The sequence below is a fragment of the Juglans regia genome, chromosome 12 (genome assembly GCF_001411555.2).
Source record: "Juglans regia cultivar Chandler chromosome 12, Walnut 2.0, whole genome shotgun sequence".
NCBI classification, from domain to species: domain Eukaryota; kingdom Viridiplantae; phylum Streptophyta; class Magnoliopsida; order Fagales; family Juglandaceae; genus Juglans; species Juglans regia.
The window spans coordinates 26791366-26815964 of NC_049912.1; the positions used below are offsets into that span (position 1 = coordinate 26791366).

At 34.2% G+C, this 24599-nt stretch overlaps 1 protein-coding gene across 1 annotated transcript; it reads right to left on the bottom strand.

Moving 5' to 3' along the window:
• Positions 1–19030: 19030 nt before the first annotated feature.
• Positions 19031–22412, bottom strand: LOC109007825 (putative leucine-rich repeat receptor-like protein kinase At2g19210). The gene is made up of 9 exons (XM_035683796.1): positions 22316–22412; positions 21640–22183; positions 20957–21438; positions 20568–20703; positions 20191–20265; positions 19975–20046; positions 19790–19870; positions 19227–19375; positions 19031–19107 (listed from the first exon to the last, which is right to left on the bottom strand). Exons 1-9 carry the CDS (start codon positions 22410–22412, stop codon positions 19031–19033), a joined length of 1713 nt encoding a protein of 570 aa, XP_035539689.1.
• Positions 22413–24599: the final 2187 nt, after the last annotated feature.

The window sequence follows — 24599 nt, forward strand, 5'->3', positions numbered from 1 at the left end:
TTAACAGTAATACCTTATGTTCAAACCACCAGGTAAATTTATTTTTGTGCGTCTTTTCTACGTCAGTTACACCATTCGAGCGAAGTATTTGTATATGTTCGCTGTGCATGTTCATGTGAATGTTTAATTTGTATGAAGTTATACTATATTATTATACATAAACTTAAAGATAATATTGATTTAGATGATCATCACTAACCTCAAGTAGTGATCAATCTCTGCGCAGTTATTCAAGTCATACCATCGAATGGTTATTAACTTTTAACGGGAAAAATAAATTAATTTCCCGCCAATATTATTATTCGAACAGATTATATACTGTTCGAATGGATATTAATTCCATGCTCGAATCTATTTTGTTTCGTTTGAACAGTTTTCTTTTTTTGAGATGATTTTATTCATCACAAAATATCTTGTTCAAATGGATAGTTTTATGTTCGAATGAATTTAGTAGCTCAGACTCCAAAAATGACTTTTAGGGACGAAATTTAATTCATCCCTAAAAGTCCAATTTTTTGTAGTGTATGTAGAAGGATTTTCCTGGCAATGACAGGTCATTGAATTGTTTAATTGACATGTTCGCACCGTGTTTTTAATCAAATTTTAAAGGCTAGAGCGAGAATTCTCAAAATATAATATTCTCATTAAACTTATTAGAGTGAGATACACATAATATGCGATTTTAAAATATTTATAATTAATGTTACGAATGTAGTAATTAACTTATCCGATCCCGACCATAAATATAATGGCCAGGCACTATTAACTTAAATATAGATAGTTACAGAGGATTTGGTTTTTTTTTTCTTCTTTGAAATGAAACATAGTGAATTTCATTAATAATCATCAAAGGAAAGGCAAAATACATGAATGACTCTCCTCCATTCTAATCTCATCCTCTTCACTCTCTAAAGCATATTTAGGCGCCAAAACATGTGCTACCTCATTGACATCCCTTTTTACATGAACAACATCCCAATGATCAAAAAGAGATAAAACTACTTTAGCATCCCAAATTAACACACCTGCACTATGGAACTGTGAACTGTCAAGTTTAAGGCTATGAACAACTTGCAAAGCATCCCCTTCCAATATTATGCTCCTCAACCCAATCTCTTTAGCAAAAGTTATGGCTTGTAAAGCTCATTGACATTCGGCTTAGAAGGAATCAGTGAACATTGTCCTCTGCATACTCCTAGATGCCAGCACCATACCCTCAAAATTCCTTATGAAAATTCCAATTGCTACTCTCCCATCCTCTTCTCTAGTTGCAGCATCCCAATTTACTTTGTATAATCCCAAAGGAGGAGGTTCCTATCTAGACTGGATTCTTCCTATATCAGACCTGGAAAACTCTTTTGTAAGCTAGCACTCTTGATATGCTGATAGCAGTTCTTTGCCTGCTGCACTACCATATTTGGGTGAGCAAACTTATCTTGAAAGAAGAAAAAGTTTCTTCTCTACAAAATATTTTTAGTTGTCATAACAAATTCCTCCAAAGCCTCCTGCACTAACAACTCCATCATACCAGCAAATAATTGCATAAAATCTGTAATAGAAGACCCACATTTCTGAATTTAGTTAATAGTTTCATTAGCGAGTACTTAAAAAACAATAATCAAATGATAAATGTTTATGGGCAAAGGGGAAACCGATCGTATTTTATAGAAGGAAAACACTACTCCTATCAAGGATGGCCATCGACATTTTGTACCGGTTTTTTTTTACTTAATAGTTAAGGAAGTGTTTTTTAATGAGTTTCTGATTTTTTTAAAAGAAATCAATGTTTAAAGGTTTAAAAAAATGCTTGGAAAAAAGCACAAAATAAAAAAGTGCATTTTTCAATTGTCGGTAGAACTTCTCGGGGCCACCTCTCGGTGGCCATAGCAGTTCCCTTTATAAAATATCTTGAATCGGATTTTTAAAGACTTGTCCATCTGGCAATGATTAATTAGGGTTGTAAGAAAATTGAGAAACTGATAAACTAGACCGAACAGCTGTGTTCGGTCCAGTTCCAAATTAGTCAAGTCCAGTATAGGTTTTCATTAAGCAAAACTGGTTGAAAATCATTCCAGTTCTAGTTTTGAATTTCAGAATACCGGTTCGAACCAAACCGGACCGGTACATATATATATGTATATTATATTTTTTAATTTTTTTTGTATCATATATAAAATATTTTTTATAAGATTTATTTATATTATATATAATATTTATATAATATTATCTATATTATTTGCTAAATTTCTAATTAATATAACATGAAATTTTAAAATCTTATTATTCATGTCTATTAATTTTATAACATAAAATTAATATAAAATTTGATCATGATATAACATAAATTTATATAAATTTATAACATAAAATTAATATAACATGAATTTTAATCTTAAACATGAACATTAATATTAATTTATTAATATAAACTTGCTTTGGGTCAATCACTTGCTAAATTTTTGTTGGAGTATGATTTTGTTTATCCGTAAAATTGGAAAAATCTAATCAGGCTGGACCAAAATTGAAAAAACTGTTTTCGGTAGTGAATCAGTCTGGTCTCGATTCTTAAATTTTCAAAACCGGTGTATACTGGTTTGGTTCTAAAAATATCCAAAACTGGATCGAATTGGACCGGTTACACCCCTACTATTCAACAAGATTTCGTCAAAATTTCTAGATTGATAGTTGGGAGATTTGGGCTTTCCATGCTACCACGCCTTGGCATAAATTAAAGGGACATAATACTCTGAACCAATCAAAGTTAATTGAGTAATGCTAATATGCGCCCAAGTTATATCAAAGTTATTTTCTTATTATTTAGTATGATGTGGTACTATCATTTTATAATATATGTCATGTTGTTAAAAAAATTTCCTAAATGGTGATTTTTAAATAACATACATATTATATTTAATAGGATGGAAATATAGGTATCCATACTTCAAAAAGTATTTTAATGGTTGGTGCTAATAACTATGTATATATAGATGATGATAATGACAAATATTATATGCATGACAATAAGATGGTGGAGGGGATATTCCCATCCCTTCCTCGGGATTGGGCCTGGATGAGAGATTGAAGCCCATCTCGTCTCGGATTGCTCCCTTCCTATGGGCTTAGGAGTTTCCAACAGAACTAAGCCCACAAGCTGTATTAGAGGAAAGGGGATACTCTCACGCGAAAAACAAGCCGGGGGAACAAATAGGACACGCCGACCTTGACACCCTTCTGTGACACCTAGCATTTAATGATCTATGCCGACAAGTGAACAAAAAACATGAATGACCCTCTATGTCCTGATGATGGTGATGGGAAGAGACCATATCGATCGCCTGTTGTTGAGACGCCACCTGGGGAGCCATGCGGTATTAATGACAATACCTCAGAAGCCACGCCACATTAAAGACTGTGGCCTGACAACTGTGGGCATGATGTAGACCCCTGACACAGGGCACAAGCTGTTTCTCCAATACATCATATAAAAGTCAGATTCCAGGAATGAATAAGCTCTCTGAACACTCTATTCTATGAGAGTTCTCCAAGGAAGAATACTAACTTTGGCATCGAAGGTTTCCCAGACCACCACTGAGCCCACCTTTGTCTCTATAATATTTCAGGTTGCAGGATCTCGACCTAGGTTGTTGGAACTTAGCCCAGGTGTATGAAATACGTCATCAACAAGTAGAATGATATTTTGAAAGGAGAGAGAGAGAGAGAGAGAGAGAGAGAGAGAGAGAGAGAGAGAGAGAGAGAGAGAGAGAGAATGATATTTTAAAAGCCGTACAATATTAAAATTTGCATGTTGATCACCAGGACCCAACAAGCAAATGTTATCTTAAACATTTCAGAATAACTTGACAACAACGCACGACTTCGTGTGACTGACCACTATTTTTTTTTTCTCGATTGGTCATGAGTATTGCCTTTGCATTTTAAATCTATAATTTATATTTTAAATTTAGCATATTATTTTTAAAGCAAGACGATTATTTTAAATCTTCGAAATATTTTAAATGTCTAAAATTATTTTAAATGAGGTATTTTTAGTGTTATTGGACCAAGCCTATTTTTAAAATAAGCCTCTTTATATTTTTGGAGCCTCGAAAATAATATAGTTTTAGGAAATCATTTTATTTAAATGATTTTATTTCTTTAGGAATATTATTTAATATTCATTATTTTATTTTATATTAAAAATCTATTTATTTAGATGCTTTTATTTCTCTTAAGAAATATTTATGAAAGCTCATCATTTTATTTTATGATAAAAAATATTATTTTGGGATTAATAAATTAAAGTTTGATTTTAATTTATTTAGTTTCTATTTTTATCTTCGTATTCTTTAGTTAGTTTATTTTTTTGTGTTTAATATCCACCGTTGGATCTAGGTTAGGATTAAATCCCTAGAAACCCTAGATCCCCTCCCTCTTTTCTCTCGTATCTCTCTCTCCCTTATGCCACGCCGTAACCATCCCTCCCTGATCTCATCTTCCAAGGTCACCTTCACCGTACCCAACCTGTGCCGCCAAATGTTGCTGGCACCACCTCCACTATCGCTTCACGCCGGTGACCCTCCACCTTCGATTCTCCATCTCCATTTTCGCCCACACCATAGACTCCCCTTAAGTCGAAACCTAGCCCATGATCCTTCGTCTCCATCCAACGACACCGCGTAGCACCACCGTGAGCAGCCCCACTGGCACGTCGTCGAGCCTCACCAACCAACCCCTCCTTCATCGGCCTCTCCCTTAGCCCCTGTAGGTCTCTCTCCCTCTTGATCTTCCTCACCCTCCACTACGCTATGCCGCTCGTCGCCATGGATGGCAGCATCGAAGCCATACCAAGGGGCGCCATACCCCACAACCGCAACCACCCCTCTCCCCTCTCATGGCCCAGCGGCTACAGCGCTAGCCTCAACGACACTCCCTCTGTTTCTATTTGTTTCAACCCTCCCTGCCATAGACCACCGCCGTGAACCACCGAACGAGAAACCTAGCTCAGCCAATTAAGCCTCGTCGCACCCCTAGCACCACTGTCCTTCACCACGAAGCACCCACCCTCCACACATGGCTCACTGCCCAGCCACTAAACAACCCCTATTTTAAGGTCATGATAGTGACCTCCAAGCCTCAAACCAGCCCCTCCTTGCACGTACATAGCCTCCACCATGAGACCTAGTCAGATAGCAAGCGATGCAACAATTTCAGCCCCGAAATTATAGTATAATTTCTATATTTTTCCCTCGATGATTTATTATGTTGTGAAGTTGTAATTGTAATGGTGTTGTGAATATGTTGTGTTGTGAATGGTGCGTTGTTGTTGGTATTTGTGATTTGTGAACAGTGGATTGTGAATGGAGTAGTTGTGATATGGCTGTGTAATTGAAGTGATGAGCCTTATTGTGCAGTTTGTGTTGTAGTTGTGTGTAGTGTGAAGTGATGGGGTTATTGTGCAGTGTGATGTAGTTAGTGAGATGACAGCATGTTATGAAGTGCTGGGATCAAATACGAAGCTGTGATGTGAATTATGTGGTGTGGTTATGCCTTATGAAGTGTTGGGATATTTGTGCAGTTGTGTTATGACTGTGCGTAGTGTGATTGTGATGGGGTTGTGATTGTGAAGTGGCGGGACTATTGTGAATGTGCTTTGTGTAGTGAACTGTGAATGTGAAGTGATGGATCACTATGTGATTTGTGAAATGGTTGAATGCCATGTGAAGTGATGGAATCACTGTGCAGTTTAGAAGGTAGTTGTGAACTATATGACGTGATGGGATGTTACGTAGTTGGCGATGTGGTTGTACGTTGTGTATGTCGTGTGAAGTGTAAGGATAAGCTATGTAGTTGGACGGATTGTATGAAATGTTATGTTGATTGGGTTGAGTTGGATGTTAATGTTGGTGTGTATGAAGCTTGTTTAAACAAGCAGATGTTTCAGTGAGCTATATGTTGATCTTAGGTGATAAAAATGGTAAGGTACATGTGTAAATTGGTTGGACGCATGTGTCAGATAAATTTACCATACGTAATGGATAATCTGTCCAAAGCATGAGTATATGATGTTTAAGCCTCAAGGTTGGTTTAAAGTTGTGTATTATACTTGGTTTGGATTATGTTGAAGTGTTGATTAGATTATGCATGAATGGAGGAAGAGATGTTTGTATTGTCTATGATTGAGATGTATAACTTGGTTGGTTCAACTTATACATCGGAATGGATGGTTTGGTAGGAAGAGTATACGTCTTAACCTTTAAAGTGAATCAATGAGATTCACCTTAAAGAATAAGGACATGAAGTAGAATGCTATGTGTTGGAAATGTGACCTCAAGTGGGTCACAAGCTGCGAGCTTGAGATTTAAGAAAAGTGACAAAGGAAAACATAGAAGATGGACTTGGATGATAGAGTATGAATAAGTGAATGAAGTTTAAGTAAATAGTAGTATTATGTAAGTTTTAAGTTTAAGTTACATATGCACTTGAAAAGGAAATGATGTTAAGGTTATGTATGCATGTAGATTGTCATCTGACACGCACATGAATGGACTGCATGAAATGAAAATAGTATGAAGTCCAAGTAAGTATTATGTTCATACTCTTATAAAGTTTTCTAAATGATATGAAATGAAAATGAAAGTATCTTTTATGAAAGTATGCTAAGTATTAATGTTTAAAGGTATACGTATGTAATGACTTTCTTTGGTAGCCCCTATTTATGCACCCAAATTAATAGTTGTATGCATGTGAATGGATGTTATATGCAGTAGTTATTGTCCTTATTTTTCATGAAATCAAATGTTGAGGTTTACTCTTGATGCTTTTAAATGATATTTAAATGATGCGATAAAAGTGTATTTATATGATGCTACGAAAGAAATGTTTAATGGATGCTATGCACTGAAGTTTCTTGATGATGTTTATGCTTATGCTTTTAAATGATATTTATGAAATAAAATAGACTGATGAACGAATGAATGAAAAGGAAATAACTGAAATGAAAGGAAATGATGAATGTTAATGTATGAAAATACGTAACAACCATGACTGAATGAATGAATGATGGTACCAATGGACTGACCATATTACAATGTCGGGTAAGTAGTATTGGTAGTACACCCAGTGCTACCCCTTGACTGAAAGAGATTCCCAACCTATGGTCACTGGTGGAATCCGGGTCCAAAAGACCGATGACACCAACACACGGGACGTAATAGCGTGTACTGGCTAGAGAAAAAGTGAAAAGAGTTAATTGAATGTTATGAATGATTTAGCTCTTTATGAATGTGCGTACAAAGTGTGAGAAATGTTTTATGAGAAATGAAAACATTTTTAAAGACAAAATCCGCCTTGTAATGTTTTAAAAAAAAGTGAATATTTTATGTAAAGTATGTAGAGGAATGATGAATGCATGAATGAAAAGCCATGCTAGTTTATTTTTACAGTATGAAGTAATACTTACTAAGTATTCGACTTATTTTATTTTTATGTATGTCCCTCCCCCCTCAGGAACAAAATAAGTAAGAAGAGTCAGGACATACATGGCCCATGGGAAGAGTGATGGAAGCCTAGGCATGTTTTATGTAATGTATAAAAGACAACTTTTTGTAAAAGGACTTTTAATTTAATTTAATGATTTCCGCTGTAAACTCTCTTTTAATATATAAAGCATGTTTTAATTTTAAAACATAAAATCTTTTATATCCTGGGAAGGAAAGATAAAAAGTTTTAAAAGGGTCAGTAATTCCTGTCTCACCTTCTAAAATCATTTATTAAAGTCTCACTAGCTACAAGGACGAGCATTATACTTCGTGATGATATCATTAGGTCAAAATTAGTACTCACCAACATTTTATCGATATTCATGTAAATTATATAAGTTCTTCATGGCATTTAGTCCTAAACAACCCCCCCGGCAGTCTCTCTCTCTCTCTCTCTCTCTCTCTCTCTCTCTCTCTCTCTCTCTCTCTCTCTCTCTCTCTCTCTCTCGTTTCTTTCTAGCCGCCGGCTTTTTGATAACTCTCCCTCTCCGGCCTATCTGTGAGCAATGCTAATAAACATAGTGATCTGTGAGCATGTGGAAAAGGATTGGTGGTGTTCATCTTTAAACAAATTTTATGTGGATATAAGTATATGCACTTCTCTCTTCTTTTTTTTTTAGACATGGTTTTTAAAAAAAAAAAAAATTGAGAATTTTCGGTTCTAGCATATTTTGGATTATGGGATCGAGTACGTAGGCAGGCATATTAATCAAATAATTGTGTCCATTTTAATCTTTCTGTACGTCTTAGAGGTTTTTATGGCAGGAGGCCGCTGCAAGTGTACGTGTTGCTTGTTTGGTGCATATATAGTTAATTTGCATGCGTTATTTATTTATAATATAATGTTCAAATTAATATGAGCAGCGTTTTGTAAGTAACGGTATATATGCATATATGATATAGATAGATATATAGGAGCTGTTAATTCTTTGAGGACAATAACTAGGAAAGGTTGGGTGTTGGTGATGAATATTATAATTTCAACAAAATATAAGACTGTTTTGAAGTGAATTTGAATTGAATGGGCTTCATTATTTTCTTTCTCCCATTGCATGTGATATTTATTTATTTTCATTGTTGATTGGTTTGTTATTTATTATTCCCTAAAATATAAAAGAATATATATTGAATTGTAATATTGGTAACCTAGAGCTTCTTCTTTTTTTAATTAAATAATTTTTAATAGTGCTATTATTTTTATTAAGCAGTACTAGCAGGCCGTCCACCATTTATTGTTGGGTGTACCGTTAGTGAATTTCAATTTTTTTTTTCATTTTCTTTTTAATATCTTTTTAATATTCTTAATTATTAAGAAAAAAATAAATAACTTTTTCAATAGTCATTCTCTTAATTATTAAATAAAAAATAAATAAAATAATCGAATTACAACTCTAAGAAAATCCATCAGCATTTTTCATATTTATTAGTGGATCAACTTCGTACATCCATCTTGGATTCTTAAATTTTTAAACTTTGAAAGAAGATATTCTCTAGTCCCATCATCACCGCTCCAACTTGGTGGACACGTCTGATTCACGGCCATCAGTCTATTCTCTCCATTTCTGGTATGATAATAACACCCTTTACTTATAAAATGGGGGGAATGCAAGAATCCGCTATCCTATTTCATTTACATCCACTCCCCCAAGTCGTTCCCTTCTTAATTTCATTTTCATTAATTTCTTCGGCATATATTTTCTTTTACATCTATGCACTCCCCTAAGTCTTCGTCTTCTAATCATGACATATTCTCCTTTCATTTTTATTATATATTTCTTTTGTCTTCTGGTAGCAGTGGCTTTGAATTATTGAAGCCAAAATGAGAGGAAATTGGCGTCTCTCTGGAAGATCTAAATCCTGGACGACAAACTCCCCATCTTCTTCCTATCCATTTGCATGAGTCGCAGCATCAATACAGCCAACTTTGAGCAGCGTTTTGTAAGTAACGGTATATATTTATGCATGACCGCAAAATTTCCAATCCCTTCCTTTTCTTCGATGATACAAATTAAGGTAGACAAAATTCGTACAACCACTACAAGAAAAATGGACTTTTGTGGCCATTTAATTGCGACGAAAAGGTTATTTGTGACCAAAACAGACTCATTTTGATTGTAAATAGTCATTTCGCTGGAATTAAATAGCCACAAATAAGCAGTTTTCTTGTAGTAAACATCGCAGATTCGGCATGCATCGGCATGCATGCGATGAGCCCTTGATAAATTTCATTCACTGTGTAATTGATAGAATCTTGCTAGTAATCTTTGAATCAAAACAATAACAGTCAACTCTTCATTGAAACGCTGGGAGAAATTAGGGGTGACAATATGTGACACGATCCATTAACCCAATACGAACAACATACGATAAAAGCGGGTTAGGGTTTAGCTTTAACAGGTTCGGCTCAAAACGGGTTGACCCGTTAAGACACGATTGCTTAACGGGTCACTAATAGGTCAACCCGTTATGACCCGATAAGAAAATTGAATTTACCTTTATACCCTTAGACCAAACAAATTTAAAAAATCCTAAACTTCCTAACCCACTTCCTTCTTCAAGTTCTAAATTTGTTTAAATTTATGTTTTTAATTTTTTATTATATTTGTGATTATAACATTAATATATTTACAATGTATGTTTTGTTTATTATATTTGAGATGTAATTTTAATAATGAATATTATAACAAATTGTGTGGATTATATTTGTTAGGATTAATTTTAGACTTGTAGTTATTTTTTATTTTTTTATAGATATTATTTATATTTAAATATTTATATAAAATCAATCAGGTCAAACGGGTCGTGTCGTGTCATATTGTGTTTGTTCAACACATTAACGTAAATGGGTTGAAACGGAACGGAACGGAACGGGTCGTGTTGTGTCATGTCGTGTAAATTTATTTCTTATTCATTAACGGGTCGTGTCGTGTCAATCCGTTATCTTACCGTGTCGTGTTCGAGTTTGAAATTTTGACATGAAATCCTTAACGGGTCGTGTTCGTGTTGACCCATTAAGTGTAATGTACATACTTTGACACGACACGAACACGACCCGTTAACACGATTTGACACCCCTAGGAGAAACCACCACATCAATCGATTGTTTTTTTTTTTTTTTTTTGAGTTATGCACTTTCAGGAAATGGGTATTATTCATAACACAATTAACCCATTATCAATTCCCATGAAACACCATAAACATCCATAAAACGGGAATTACAGAGGGCGTCAGTAGGGAGGGAGGGATGAGGGAATCTCTGACATCTGGGGTGCTTAGTAGTGAGATAAGACTACTAGAAATATGTGAATAATAATGAAATTTTTTAAGTTAAGATATTTTATAGTGAATTTTAAGAAATGAGAGAAAAAATTGAATAAAAATATTCTAAAGTTAAAATATTGTTAAAATATAATTTCTTAATATAATTTTCGTTTTGAGATTTGAAAAAGTTGAATTTTTTTTGTGTTTTGTTTGAAAGTTTAAAAAAGTTGTAATGATTAGGTAACTATCAAATAAAAAGATTGAAAATTAAAAACTAAAAAATATTTATATTTAAATTACGTTTGAATGTTAAAATGAGATAAGATGATCAAATGAAATGAAATGGGTAGTATTGTTGGAAATATTTTCAAAATAATATATATTATATTTATTATTAATAATATTTTGGAGATTTATTTATAGAAGTTGTGAATAATTTCGGAAAGAGAAATTATGGAAAGTTTACGAGACTTAAATCATTTATGGTCTATAGGGATACTACGAGCCTTTAATTGGTTTAGTGGTATTGACCTTTTTTGGTTAACGCGTGTGGCGCACAAAAGCCACAATTTTGGGCAAAGAAAATGCCAAAAGTCACACCAATCAGGATTCAATCCTGTGTGATATGGTTGGTGGAGAAGCGTGGTGACTGTTGGACTAAGTCTAACCTTTGTGTCACTTTGTAACAAGCAGGATAAATATACCAATTTACATCCCTTGGCCCTATATAAATAGAGTCATTGACCTACGAATTTGACGTGATAATGATAGAATTGACAAAATATAGAAGACAATTTCGAAATTCTTTTTTTCAAAAATTTTCATTTTTTCAAAATTTATCATTAGGATCTGTTCATTCTGCAGAGAACATATTTCTAATCTCTTGGTTGAATAACAAAATTTGAGGGTTTTCGAGATCTAATTTCGTATATGCATAACGCAGTTAGACAAACATACTTGTTTTGTGCATCATTGTATCTTGAAGGCAAATTCACTAGTAACCTATGTGCATACCGTTATTGGTGAGGACAAATATTATTTTAAGGAAAGTGACATTTATAACACGCCTTGAAGTAAACTTTTCTCTCACTATTTTCTATTTTGCAGCAAAGCAAGAACAAAGTAAGTAAACAGAGCAGTACGGTCGGAATGCTATAGGCGCTGCAAATATCAATATTAGTAATAGCTTTTATTAAATTTTGTGTAGATATAAGATATTCCTCCTTTTTTATTGATGGTTTCGAGTTTCACCCTCTGCTGGTCTTTTTTTGCTTCCATTTCCGCAGGTCAGGAATTTTTTCATTTCCATGGGAACTAATCTCTTTTATTTATTTTTCAGAAGAAATATAGTACTTTGGTACATATACTAAAACCATCACATTCACAGAATCACAGCTTAGAAAAATAGAAAACACACGAATTGTCACCCTGCATGCATTTTGCCATGTGACAACCGATCGAACTAGCAATCAAATTTAGCATTCAGCACCATAATTGGAAAGTTAAAGTAGTTGCAATATGCACGTAAATGCATTAATGGCTAATTTAATAATTTTACGCTTAAAAAAAAACATAAAACATGCATATATATTGCATCTAGAGTTTCAAATGAAGTTGCAACAATATCAAAATTAATAGTTTTAAGCGCCAAAAAAGATCCTGTTTCTTATAGTGACTACGTACTGTAAGTTTGATTGATACTTTGCCAGCCCCACATGTCCACTACTATTTGCATAACAAGAACTGATTAGACTAGGTTTTGATGGCAGGAGGCCGCTGCAAGTGTACGTGTTGCTTGTTTGGTGCATAGTTAATTTGCATGCGTTATTTATTTATAATATAATGTTCAAATTAATATGAGCATCGTTTTGTAAGTAACGGTATATATGCATATATGATATAGATAGATATATAGGAGCTGTTAATTCTTTGAGGACAATAACTAGGAAAGGTTGGGTGTTGGTGATGAATATTATAATTTCAACAAAATATAAGACTGTTTTGAAGTGAATTTGAATTGAATGGGCTTCATTATTTTCTTTCTCCCATTGCATGTGATATTTATTTATTTTCATTGTTGATTGGTTTGTTATTTATTATTCCCTAAAATATAAAAGAATATATATTGAATTGTAATATTGGTAACCTAGAGCTTCTTCTTTTTTTAATTAAATAATTTTTAATAGTGCTATTATTTTTATTAAGCAGTACTAGCAGGCCGTCCACCATTTATTGTTGGGTGTACCGTTAGTGAATTTCAATTTTTTTTTTCATTTTCTTTTTAATATCTTTTTAATATTCTTAATTATTAAGAAAAAAATAAATAACTTTTTCAATAGTCATTCTCTTAATTATTAAATAAAAAATAAATAAAATAATCGAATTACAACTCTAAGAAAATCCATCAGCATTTTTCATATTTATTAGTGGATCAACTTCGTACATCCATCTTGGATTCTTAAATTTTTAAACTTTGAAAGAAGATATTCTCTAGTCCCATCATCACCGCTCCAACTTGGTGGACACGTCTGATTCACGGCCATCAGTCTATTCTCTCCATTTCTGGTATGATAATAACACCCTTTACTTATAAAATGGGGGGAATGCAAGAATCCGCTATCCTATTTCATTTACATCCACTCCCCCAAGTCGTTCCCTTCTTAATTTCATTTTCATTAATTTCTTCGGCATATATTTTCTTTTACATCTATGCACTCCCCTAAGTCTTCGTCTTCTAATCATGACATATTCTCCTTTCATTTTTATTATATATTTCTTTTGTCTTCTGGTAGCAGTGGCTTTGAATTATTGAAGCCAAAATGAGAGGAAATTGGCGTCTCTCTGGAAGATCTAAATCCTGGACGACAAACTCCCCATCTTCTTCCTATCCATTTGCATGAGTCGCAGCATCAATACAGCCAACTTTGAGCAGCGTTTTGTAAGTAACGGTATATATTTATGCATGACCGCAAAATTTCCAATCCCTTCCTTTTCTTCGATGATACAAATTAAGGTAGACAAAATTCGTACAACCACTACAAGAAAAATGGACTTTTGTGGCCATTTAATTGCGACGAAAAGGTTATTTGTGACCAAAACAGACTCATTTTGATTGTAAATAGTCATTTCGCTGGAATTAAATAGCCACAAATAAGCAGTTTTCTTGTAGTAAACATCGCAGATTCGGCATGCATCGGCATGCATGCGATGAGCCCTTGATAAATTTCATTCACTGTGTAATTGATAGAATCTTGCTAGTAATCTTTGAATCAAAACAATAACAGTCAACTCTTCATTGAAACGCTGGGAGAAATTAGGGGTGACAATATGTGACACGATCCATTAACCCAATACGAACAACATACGATAAAAGCGGGTTAGGGTTTAGCTTTAACAGGTTCGGCTCAAAACGGGTTGACCCGTTAAGACACGATTGCTTAACGGGTCACTAATAGGTCAACCCGTTATGACCCGATAAGAAAATTGAATTTACCTTTATACCCTTAGACCAAACAAATTTAAAAAATCCTAAACTTCCTAACCCACTTCCTTCTTCAAGTTCTAAATTTGTTTAAATTTATGTTTTTAATTTTTTATTATATTTGTGATTATAACATTAATATATTTACAATGTATGTTTTGTTTATTATATTTGAGATGTAATTTTAATAATGAATATTATAACAAATTGTGTGGATTATATTTGTTAGGATTAATTTTAGACTTGTTGTTAGTTTTTTATTTTTTATAGATATTATTTATATTTAAATATTTATATAAAATCAATCAGGTCAAACGGGTCGTGTCGTGTCATATTGTGTTTGTTCAACACATTAACGTAAATGGGTTGAAATGGAACGGAACGGGTCGTGTTGTGTCATGTCGTGTAAATTTATTTCTTATTCATTAACGGGTCGTGTCGTGTCAATCCGTTATCTTACCGTGTCGTGTTCGAGTTTGAAATTTTGACACGAAATCTTTAACGGGTCGTGTTCGTGTTGACCCATTAAGCGTAATGTACATACCTTGACACGACACGAACACGACCCGTTAACACGATTTGACACCCCTAAGAGAAACCACCACATCAATCGATTGTTTTTTTTTTTGAGTCATGCACTTTCAGGAAATGGGTATTATTCAAAACACAATTAACCCATTATCAATTCCCATGAAACACCATAAACATCCATAAAACGGGAATTAGAGGGCGTCAGTAGGGAGGGAGGGATGAGGGAATCTCTGACATCTGGGGTGCTTAGTAGTGAGATAAGACTAGAAATATGTGAATAATAATGAAATTTTTTAAGTTAAGATATTTTATAGTGAATTTTAAGAAATGAGAGAAAAAATTGAATAAAAATATTCTAAAGTTAAAATATTGTTAAAATATAATTTCTTAATATAATTTTCGTTTTGAGATTTGAAAAAGTTGAATTTTTTTTTTTTGTTTTTTTTGAAAGTTTAAAAAAGTTGTAATGATTAGGTAACGATCAAATAAAAAGATTGAAAATTAAAAACTAAAAAATATTTATATTTAAATTACGTTTGAATGTTAAAACGAGGGAGTCTTCCTCGTCTGGGGCATTTAGTAGTGAGATAAAACGAGAAATTTATGAATAATAGTGAAATTATTTGAGTTATAATGTTTTATGGGGGGTTTTAATTAATGAGAAAGAAAAATTTGAATAAAAATATTATAAAGTTAAAATATTATTAGAATATAATTTTTTAAAATTATCTTCGTTTTGAGATTTGAAAATTTTGAATTATTTTTTGTGTTTTATTTGAAAGTTTGAAAAAATGATAATGATTAGATAAATATTAGATAAAAAGATAGAAAATTTAAAATTTAAAAATATTTATATTTAATATCAAAGAAAATATATTTACAACTATGAATTGTACAATCACCGCGTAATCACTTTGAAAAAAGTGAATAAAATATAAGATCCACATGAAAAAAAATTTAATTTTTTAATTGTGGACCCTACTCATTTTCAAAATGATTATGCGATGTTTACACACTTCACAGTATTTTACGTAGAATTACTCATAATATCAACAAAGCAAGCAAATAGAGCAGCAAGATCGGAATGCTATAGGCGCTGCAAATTATATCAATATTAGTAATAGTTTTAATTTGTTAAATTTTGCGTAGATATAAGATACTCCTTTTTTATTGATGGTTTCAAGCTTCACCCTCTGCTGGTCTTTTTTATGCTTCCATTTCCGCAGGTCAGGTATTTTTTCATTTTCTTGAGAACTAATCTCTTTTATTTATTTTTCAGAAGAAATATAGTTTGGTACATATAGTACTGAAACCATCACATTCACAGCTTGGAAAAGAACAGAAAACATACGAAGAAAAAAAAAAAAAAAACAGATATTTTTCTTTCTATAGAAATTACACTTAATTCCTCGAATTGTCACCCTGCATGCATTTTGCCATGTGACAACCGATCGAACTAGCTATCAAATTTAGCATTCAGCACCATAATTTGAAAGTTAAAGTAGTTGCAATATGCCCGTCAATGCATTAATTTAATAATTTTACGCTTAAAAAATAACATAAAACGTGCATATATATTGCATCTAGAGTTTCAAATGAACTTGCAACAATACCAAAATTATTAGTTTGAAGCTGGTCACATTGCAAAAGGGTACGCAGAAGAATTAAGGAGAATTTTTTTTTTTTTGAACAAATTGTTACTACCTGGCCACGGGATTGACATTAGTAGTCAGATTCAAGTTGATCAATGGAATTGAATCTCTCGATTCATTCTCATAGCCCGCCGTCCGAGCTATGGACACGCATTCCGTTAGTACTCTAGAGTACCCAATCCTTCCATCCATATCTAGCCAGCTTCAATTCTATTCCCGACCCCCAGTTGGGAAATCAATATCATCTGAAAATATATGAAGATAAGGGGGGTGAGTTATCAACAACTCAGTAAGCAGAGAACATATACTAGCATGTAAACATGAGCCTTTTCAGAAAGTTCGATATGCCGAAACAAAACATTTTATTTTTATATGCAGATCTCAGAAAACGTGTTATCAGAAAATCAGAGCGACTTTTCAAACATTTCATACTCAAGTCAACAATTCATATTTGAGGATCTATTTCATATTCAAAAACGCTTTGGCATAACATAAGTGAACATCTCAATCTTATCATGTCATATCATATACCATGTTTAACCCCCGTGGTAGGGTTGTGCTATCCCCGGTGGCCAAACCAGGCAGTATCATGTGGTGAACTTCCCCTTTTTCAATCTCGGAGCCCCGAGTGTGCACACAGGAAAGAACACGTAAAAAGACCACTTTGTTTCCAAAGTGGGTGCACTCATATCATATCATGGTGGTACCAACCATATCACGTGAACAGTATCATCATATCAGAACCATATTCAGAACAGATAAGTATGCCAAAGTTTTATCATATCCATATCATATCAAAACACGTGCGAAACATATTCATATCATTTCTATTTGATCAAAAACAGATCCATATCATTTCATATCATATGCATAAAAATTTCATTGATATTGTATTCGCTCTTCTGTATATTTCAGAAACATGTCAAATATTGCTCATGTCTACACAATGCATGTCAGAAAATATTTTCTCTTTTTCGTTCAGATTTCATGAGTGATGCAAATAAATGACCGAGGTTGAATTTTTCTCAAGTTTTCATTTCATCACAAAATATGTAAAGTTTTCAAGAAGTCAACCTCAGTCTCGATAGTTCGTATAAAACCTAGCATAGGAACCCCGCTTACCTGGACTTCTTAGCTTTTCGAAAAATTTCCTCAGAAATGCCGAACTAAGAAAATTTATTCGTCACCTACAAGATAATCACGTAAATTCCATAAGTCTCCAATTAATCTCGTATTTTGATATTCAAGCCTACCGCTTCTAAAATAGTCCATTTTTAATTCCTCAAACTCAAAATTCTCATTATTCTCAACATACCAGCATCACTTTCGAAACTCATCAATATCCGACTTCGACTAAACATTTAATTCTAACTTATTTAAGAAAGAGAATACAAAGTAACATAACTATAATAAATTCATGCATCTACGCCTAAATAAAACACACTTTACAATCCACGTATCATACTCATGATTTCAAATCCGAATTACATAACCTAACTTAATTAAGCTAACACCCCAACACTACTTTGGAGGCGCACTAAAAGAGAACAGAAAATAAAATAAAATAAAATAAAACAAAACGATATTATTTCCTACTATTAATTTAATATGATTTTACATATACATCCGTATATATATATATACCTACATATATTTAGACCAGAAAATCCGTATATATATATATATATATGTACATATATAAATATATATATATATTTACACCAGAAGAAAACAAATAAATTTACGTATACATTCATGCATATATATATATATATGTAAGTACACGAGAAAAAGAAAACTCACTTCACACGGTGCGGCGGAAGCACTTACGGAGGGTAGGGATAAACACGGCGGCGTGGAGTTGGGGCTGGCTACGGCGGACGAGAGTGGCTCCTAGCTGCGAAGCAAGAGAAGGAAATGAGAGAGAGAGAGACACGGTGAGGGAACGAGGGAGAGAACGGAAGGCAAGGATCACCACTGTGAGTGGTGCGAGCTCACCGTGGGATGAGGCAGCGTGAGGCGGACCTGGGTGGAGGAATGACCTCGCCGGTGGTTTCTGTGGAGGCACAGCACGGTGAAGCTCTCGGTGGGGGTGATTGCAGCGGCTGTAGGATGCTCTGTTTTAGACAACTAAAACAGGGGATTTTCGGGGCTTGAAATGGAGGCTACGAATGCGTCGGGCGGCGGCTACGGGCTGAGCTTCTGCGTGGCTAGATCCGTGTGCGTGGACTGCGTTCGGCGGAGAATACTGCACTGGCCTGGCTGTGCGGGTGGTTGGACAGCTGAACGAGGCTTGCGGTTTGATGCCTTGAGGGTAGGGAACTGATGCAATGGCCACGGTTCAAGTGTGTTGAGGCGTGAAATGAGGGCTGCGGCACACGAACTAGGGTTGTAGTTGCTTCATATATATATATAGACCAAAATAGAAAGTAGATCAAACCTAAATAAAAGGGAAGAAAAACATGCACGAAAATGGAAACGAACCGTGCGATGCGCGGCATGGCGTGAACCCGTGAAACTATTTCTGAACATGTGAACCCCGTGCATGGGTCCAGTAATGCTGGGTCTTACAAAGTAAATTGTCGTATTTCTGACCCCAATAGCCGGTTTTGATTGTTTGTTTCCGCATCTATTTTCGGGGTTCCTCGCATAACCAACGAGTTCAGTTAGACATGAATATCTTTGAAGGAAATACAATTTCTTACATGATGTAAATCCGAATTCTTAACAAGAATTTGATCTGTAAAAAGAAAGTTGGCTCACCTTTTCGTTTTCTCCTCTTTAGGCTCCAAAATATAGCCGCTGCAGTTAATAAGATGATGATCGCCAGTCCAGCGACTGATGCTACTGCCGCAATAACAGCAATACTCTTCTTTCCGCACGAAGCCGATGAGCATAGGTTTGGATCCACGCTAAGCATAATTCAGTTATGGCAATGAAAATTCAGACTTGGAATTACAGAATTACCAATAATCTTCAGTTCGGATCGAACTAGCGTTAATGGCTTATGAGAGTGTGTGTGATTTGGAATGAAAATAGCTTTTTTTTTTTCTTTTTTAATCTTTTTATTGAACTCTCATCTTTCTGTCGATTCTGATAATAGGAAACGAGTTTTCTTGTTTTGTTTGTTATTTTAATTTCTTTCGTCGATTAATCCTTTAGTGTGGCGATGATCATATATTTCTGCTCCGTATCCTTGGTCATGAATTCCTTTTGAGTGTCGAGTTTATCTATGATCAGTTGTGAGTTTGTGCCTGTATTAATCCTCATCACTTTCCAGGAATCTGAGATCATCGAATCTTGTTAATATGTGATAAAAACCGTACCTGAGTAATAGGGATCGGTTCTTTGATTTTTCAATAAGTTGAACTGGAACGGAACCTTTGAGATTGTTCTTTTCCAGTTTTCTGCAATAACAGATCAGACAATAAATATATATAAAAAATCACCTGGTTTTTAACGTCCTTGAAATTTGGTATTTATATTAGTCCCAATTATTTGAATAACTTACAAAACCTTCAGCGATGGCAATTGTGATAGAAAATCTGGTATGGATCCAATTAAGCTATTGTTTGATAGATCCCTGAATTGAAAAAAAAAAAATACAAACTTGCATTGAATTTTTTGTTGGCATGTGTGAAGAAAAAGGATGACCTAATTAATCCAATTAAATATCATCAACTAGTACTTAATTTGTTAATTATATGTAATTTGTGAAGATACTTACAAAGATACTAGCATCGTGAGATTGGATATGTAAGGGGCAATAATCCTCCCGTTTAATCCACTCGAGGACAAGTTCCTGCTTATTCACCAGCTAGATGATCATCAAATATATAGTTGTATTAATGAGTAATGCTATACATCATATTCTTATCTTATTTTAATCATACTAAGTAGTATGTGACACATTCATTACCATTAGATGATAAAGAAACATGTAATAAATGATCGTTTAATTAACGATGATAAGTGTGTTATACCTTACTTAGTGAGATAAAAATAGGATGGTAGTATATGGTGTATAGAATTTTTCTGTATTAATACATAGTCGATCGGGATTAACCCAATACAAATTTAGATACTTCCTTAATTAAATCTTACAGGGATGTGATTCTTGCCGTATTATTGTGAGAGTAACACTCAAGACCATTCCACACGTACGCTGCAGGAAAACATGGATCTCCTTGCCAATTTCTTTTCACTCCATACGTTAACTTGGTGTTGTTAATTGCATCAACTAATCATGTCAAAATGCATTAAAAAAATATGTATAAATAGAATGGAAAATAAGTTATTATACAAGTCTCGTGCAGTAATTTTGGAGAAAGTTAGACCCCACCACGAAAAATGACTTTTTCATACCTTTATATATATAAAATTTGCATAGTATTACTCAAAAGTAGAATAATTAAACATATACGCGGTGACGATATGGCAGAAGGGATCAACAAATTAATAGTTGAAAGATATGTTGGGAAGAACGTACGCACCATCGTCCTGGTCTGTCTCGTTTTGTAGTAGTTCTATCACTTTATAAATCTCAAAGGCGTTGATGATCGGTGGAAGAGTAGAATTTTCAGTTCTTTTGAGTGAAACACTATATTTTCCAGCTCCTGTCAGGGCGGATTGGCTGGACACAGTAGAATCCAATAGATAATCGGGAACTACAGGTCCGTGCCAAAAGTTTCCATTTATGGTGACAATGAATGCTCTGTATTGCTTGACTTTGGCGAGTTCTTCAACCTCAGCGAAGTGCATGTAGATATAATATCCAGAGTTATCATTAGGAGGGGCGTCCCAATAGAAATCCAACGAAGTATTTGCATCTTTTGTCGACGCAGCAGTGCTCATGACAACCGATGGCGGTTCGTAATCATTCTGATCGGCGTTGACATTGAGCGATGTATTTAACGATGTGCACGCACTGAAAGTCTCAGTCGTCCAAATCCGATCAAATTTGTCGTCCTTGTACCTTTTATAAAAATAAAAAATAAAAATTACGTAGACATAGCAGCTTTCGTATGAAAATATTGTTTAACATCGTACACTAAAAAAATATGGACTGATCTACTCCTTAATTTGTTGAAGAAAAAAGAAAAATTAGAGCATTAATTATATATACACTCATTGAAAATCTCAGTATATATAGATGAAGACCAAATCGACTGATCACCTGAATGTTTGGCTCTTAGTTGCACCAGTATCTGTCCGTGTAACGAGTGCCAGTGAACCCGATTCAGACACATAAGTGAAATTTCTCAAAGGCCTCAGTTCTAGTGCGGAGATGAACGGCGTTCCGGAGTTCTTGTTGATGAGGCAAACATGGATGTAATTCGATGATGGGATATGTATGATCTCCTTGTTGATAACAGCGGACGCACTCTCAAATTTCAAGGAATCCCACTTATTAGGTCCAATATGTAGATCGAACACAGGTAATTCATCTTTCTTATCGTAGTTCCCATACATGAAAGTCCCACGGATCAAGTACTTCACGCCTGCTGTAAGTCTAATGTGGTAGCAGTTTCTGTCTCCATCAGGAAAGCTTCTGACAGTCCATAGCTGTCGACGAACGTCGACATTTGTTTTGAATTCAGGCGATACATTCATAATTTCGCCGGTGTTTACATAGCTGGCATCCGAAGTGTAATGTATATCGGTCGTCTGGTCGCTATAGCTCGAATACACCGGCAGTCCGCAATCTAAGCTTATGAAGCCTAAGATACATAGGCACACCGAGAGAGAGAGAGAGAGAGAGATGCATTAGAATAATAGGCAAGGGAATCGTACTATACTGAAGGTATAGAAGTTAAATGTGATTATATGAATGTTTAGATACTCGTACGTACCTGTTTGATGATCCTGGGCATTTCCAAGAACTAAAAGTACTGTAAGAGCAAAACCACCAGGCAATGAGAATATTCGGAAATCTTTAAACATCCCCATGATCTATCTCTTCGTGCTCAGGAGCGCAGTCTTCTCACAATTTATAACGCCGTTTTGGCATGATATTGATATGCATGACCAATATATATAACTACGACTTGGTCATCATCTTTGGTACTGGATTACTTTTCTTTTCTTTCTTTTTTGTTGAAAATAATGAGTTTACATGTTACATTTATACTACCTAGATCGAGATTCTTTGATGTTATTGTCCAAATTTTTTTAATTTAAAGTCTCAAACTGAAATAGATAAACACATGAAGTACTGAGTTTTAGAATATCAGAAAATGATACACATACAACTATTTTTACAATCTTAATTTAAATGAGGGACATTTTCATAAAAATAACTTATAAAAGTAATATAATGTCACAGAAATATCCTCAATTTAAAACTTAAAAAAGATTGTAAAAGAGGTTAATGTACGTACGTATCATTACTCCTCATTTCAAGTGTATCTATTTCTAGCTATATTATACATTATTGTCCTTAAAATATAATATATGACACAATTTTAAGGGATCGAGGTTGATCCAACAATTTGGTTCAACATTTCTGTCCCTTTTAGTAGTGGTTATTGACCAACTTAATTTACTTGTAGGTGTTAATTAATGTCTTGCTATTGAAAAAATGGGACAGCAGATTGGTATTTGCGTGTTTGTACAGTGAATGTCCGTCTGCATGATATTTATAGATATACACACACACTTAATATATATTTATATATATATAATTATTCACTTTCTTATCCAAAAGAGAAAAAGATATAATTTCTGTAAGTCCCGATCGACTTGTCATCATGTACTGCCCAATCATCATTTTGAAGCCTAAGAAAAAGCAAACTGAATTCAATATATAATTGGCTCGATCGATCGGAGAGAGAGTGTGTACGTGTGTGTGTGTATATATATATATATATATCCTCACCAAAATATTGATCTAGCTAGCTAGCTAGGATCAATGATCAAGAGAATCATGTCTAGATAAACTCGTCACAAGCCGTGTTGACATGATCTTAGCTGGTACATGTTTGATGTGCGTACTTGTCGGCCTAGCTCTTTCCTAGAAAAAACATGAGAGACTCAATACAAATAAATTCGTCTGACCGCCGCCTGCCCATGCTTCGACATGCATTTGACGTTTCTGATGATCCATATGTAGAATGGTTGATTTTGATTTCGTTCGTCACGATCTAGAGACAAGTAAGATACATTTGAGTGATACAAAAGGATTAACCATTTGCATGCGTTGATTTCGTTCGTCAGACCGTATATATATCAACCTATATATATATATATATATTTATATATATATATATATATGGTCCTGTAACATATGATAGATGTTGAATTCGAGGCATGCATGCGTATCTATATGATCGGCCTTCAGTACTGTACATATATGACCATTGAAAATTTTCAAAAAATGTTTAAAAACTTTGAACTTTAGATTTTTCAACATGATAACAATATATAAACAATATTGGCGTAATGAGTGGGGCAAACATTGTTTAATATTTTTACCAAGTATTTGTTTTCAAAGTCAGCATCGATCGTTACATGCATGTCTTTTTAACCAGAAAAGAAATTTAGTGAAAAAAAAAAATCTATATCAGTACTGTTTTCTGCACAGGATGGAGACTTGGTCATTAGTAAATCGATTGACTGGGTTAATTAACGTGTGTCAAGTGGAACGTCCACATCCTTGAAAAAATAAAGAAAGACCGATAGAACCGTCTGCATCAAACTGTCAGCTTTCCGATGAAATATATACATTATATATATATACACTCAGGTAGTTTCGCCGAAATAGTGGTGATATATAGGATTTGTTTGTTTCAATGTAAAATGTTTGTTGATAGCAGCGTAGATATGGGAAAAACAGACGAGACAGAGGTTGAAGAAAGGCTAATTGTATTCGTTCATCGTGTGTCATTTACAAGATAACTGCTGCTATTTATATTACAGTTACAATGAATAAAATAAATGAAATAATGTAGGCTAATTGCCAGTGCATGTAATAAACTATAACAGAACAATTACCACATCCTTTAATCTGGTGCAGCCGTAAGTATCTGAGATGAATTGGTGAGTAAATGTTAATTACTCCCATCTTGAGTAGCAGTCGATTGAATGTGGGAGAGTGTAATGGTTTAGTGAGTAAGTCTGCGAGCTGAGCTAAAGACT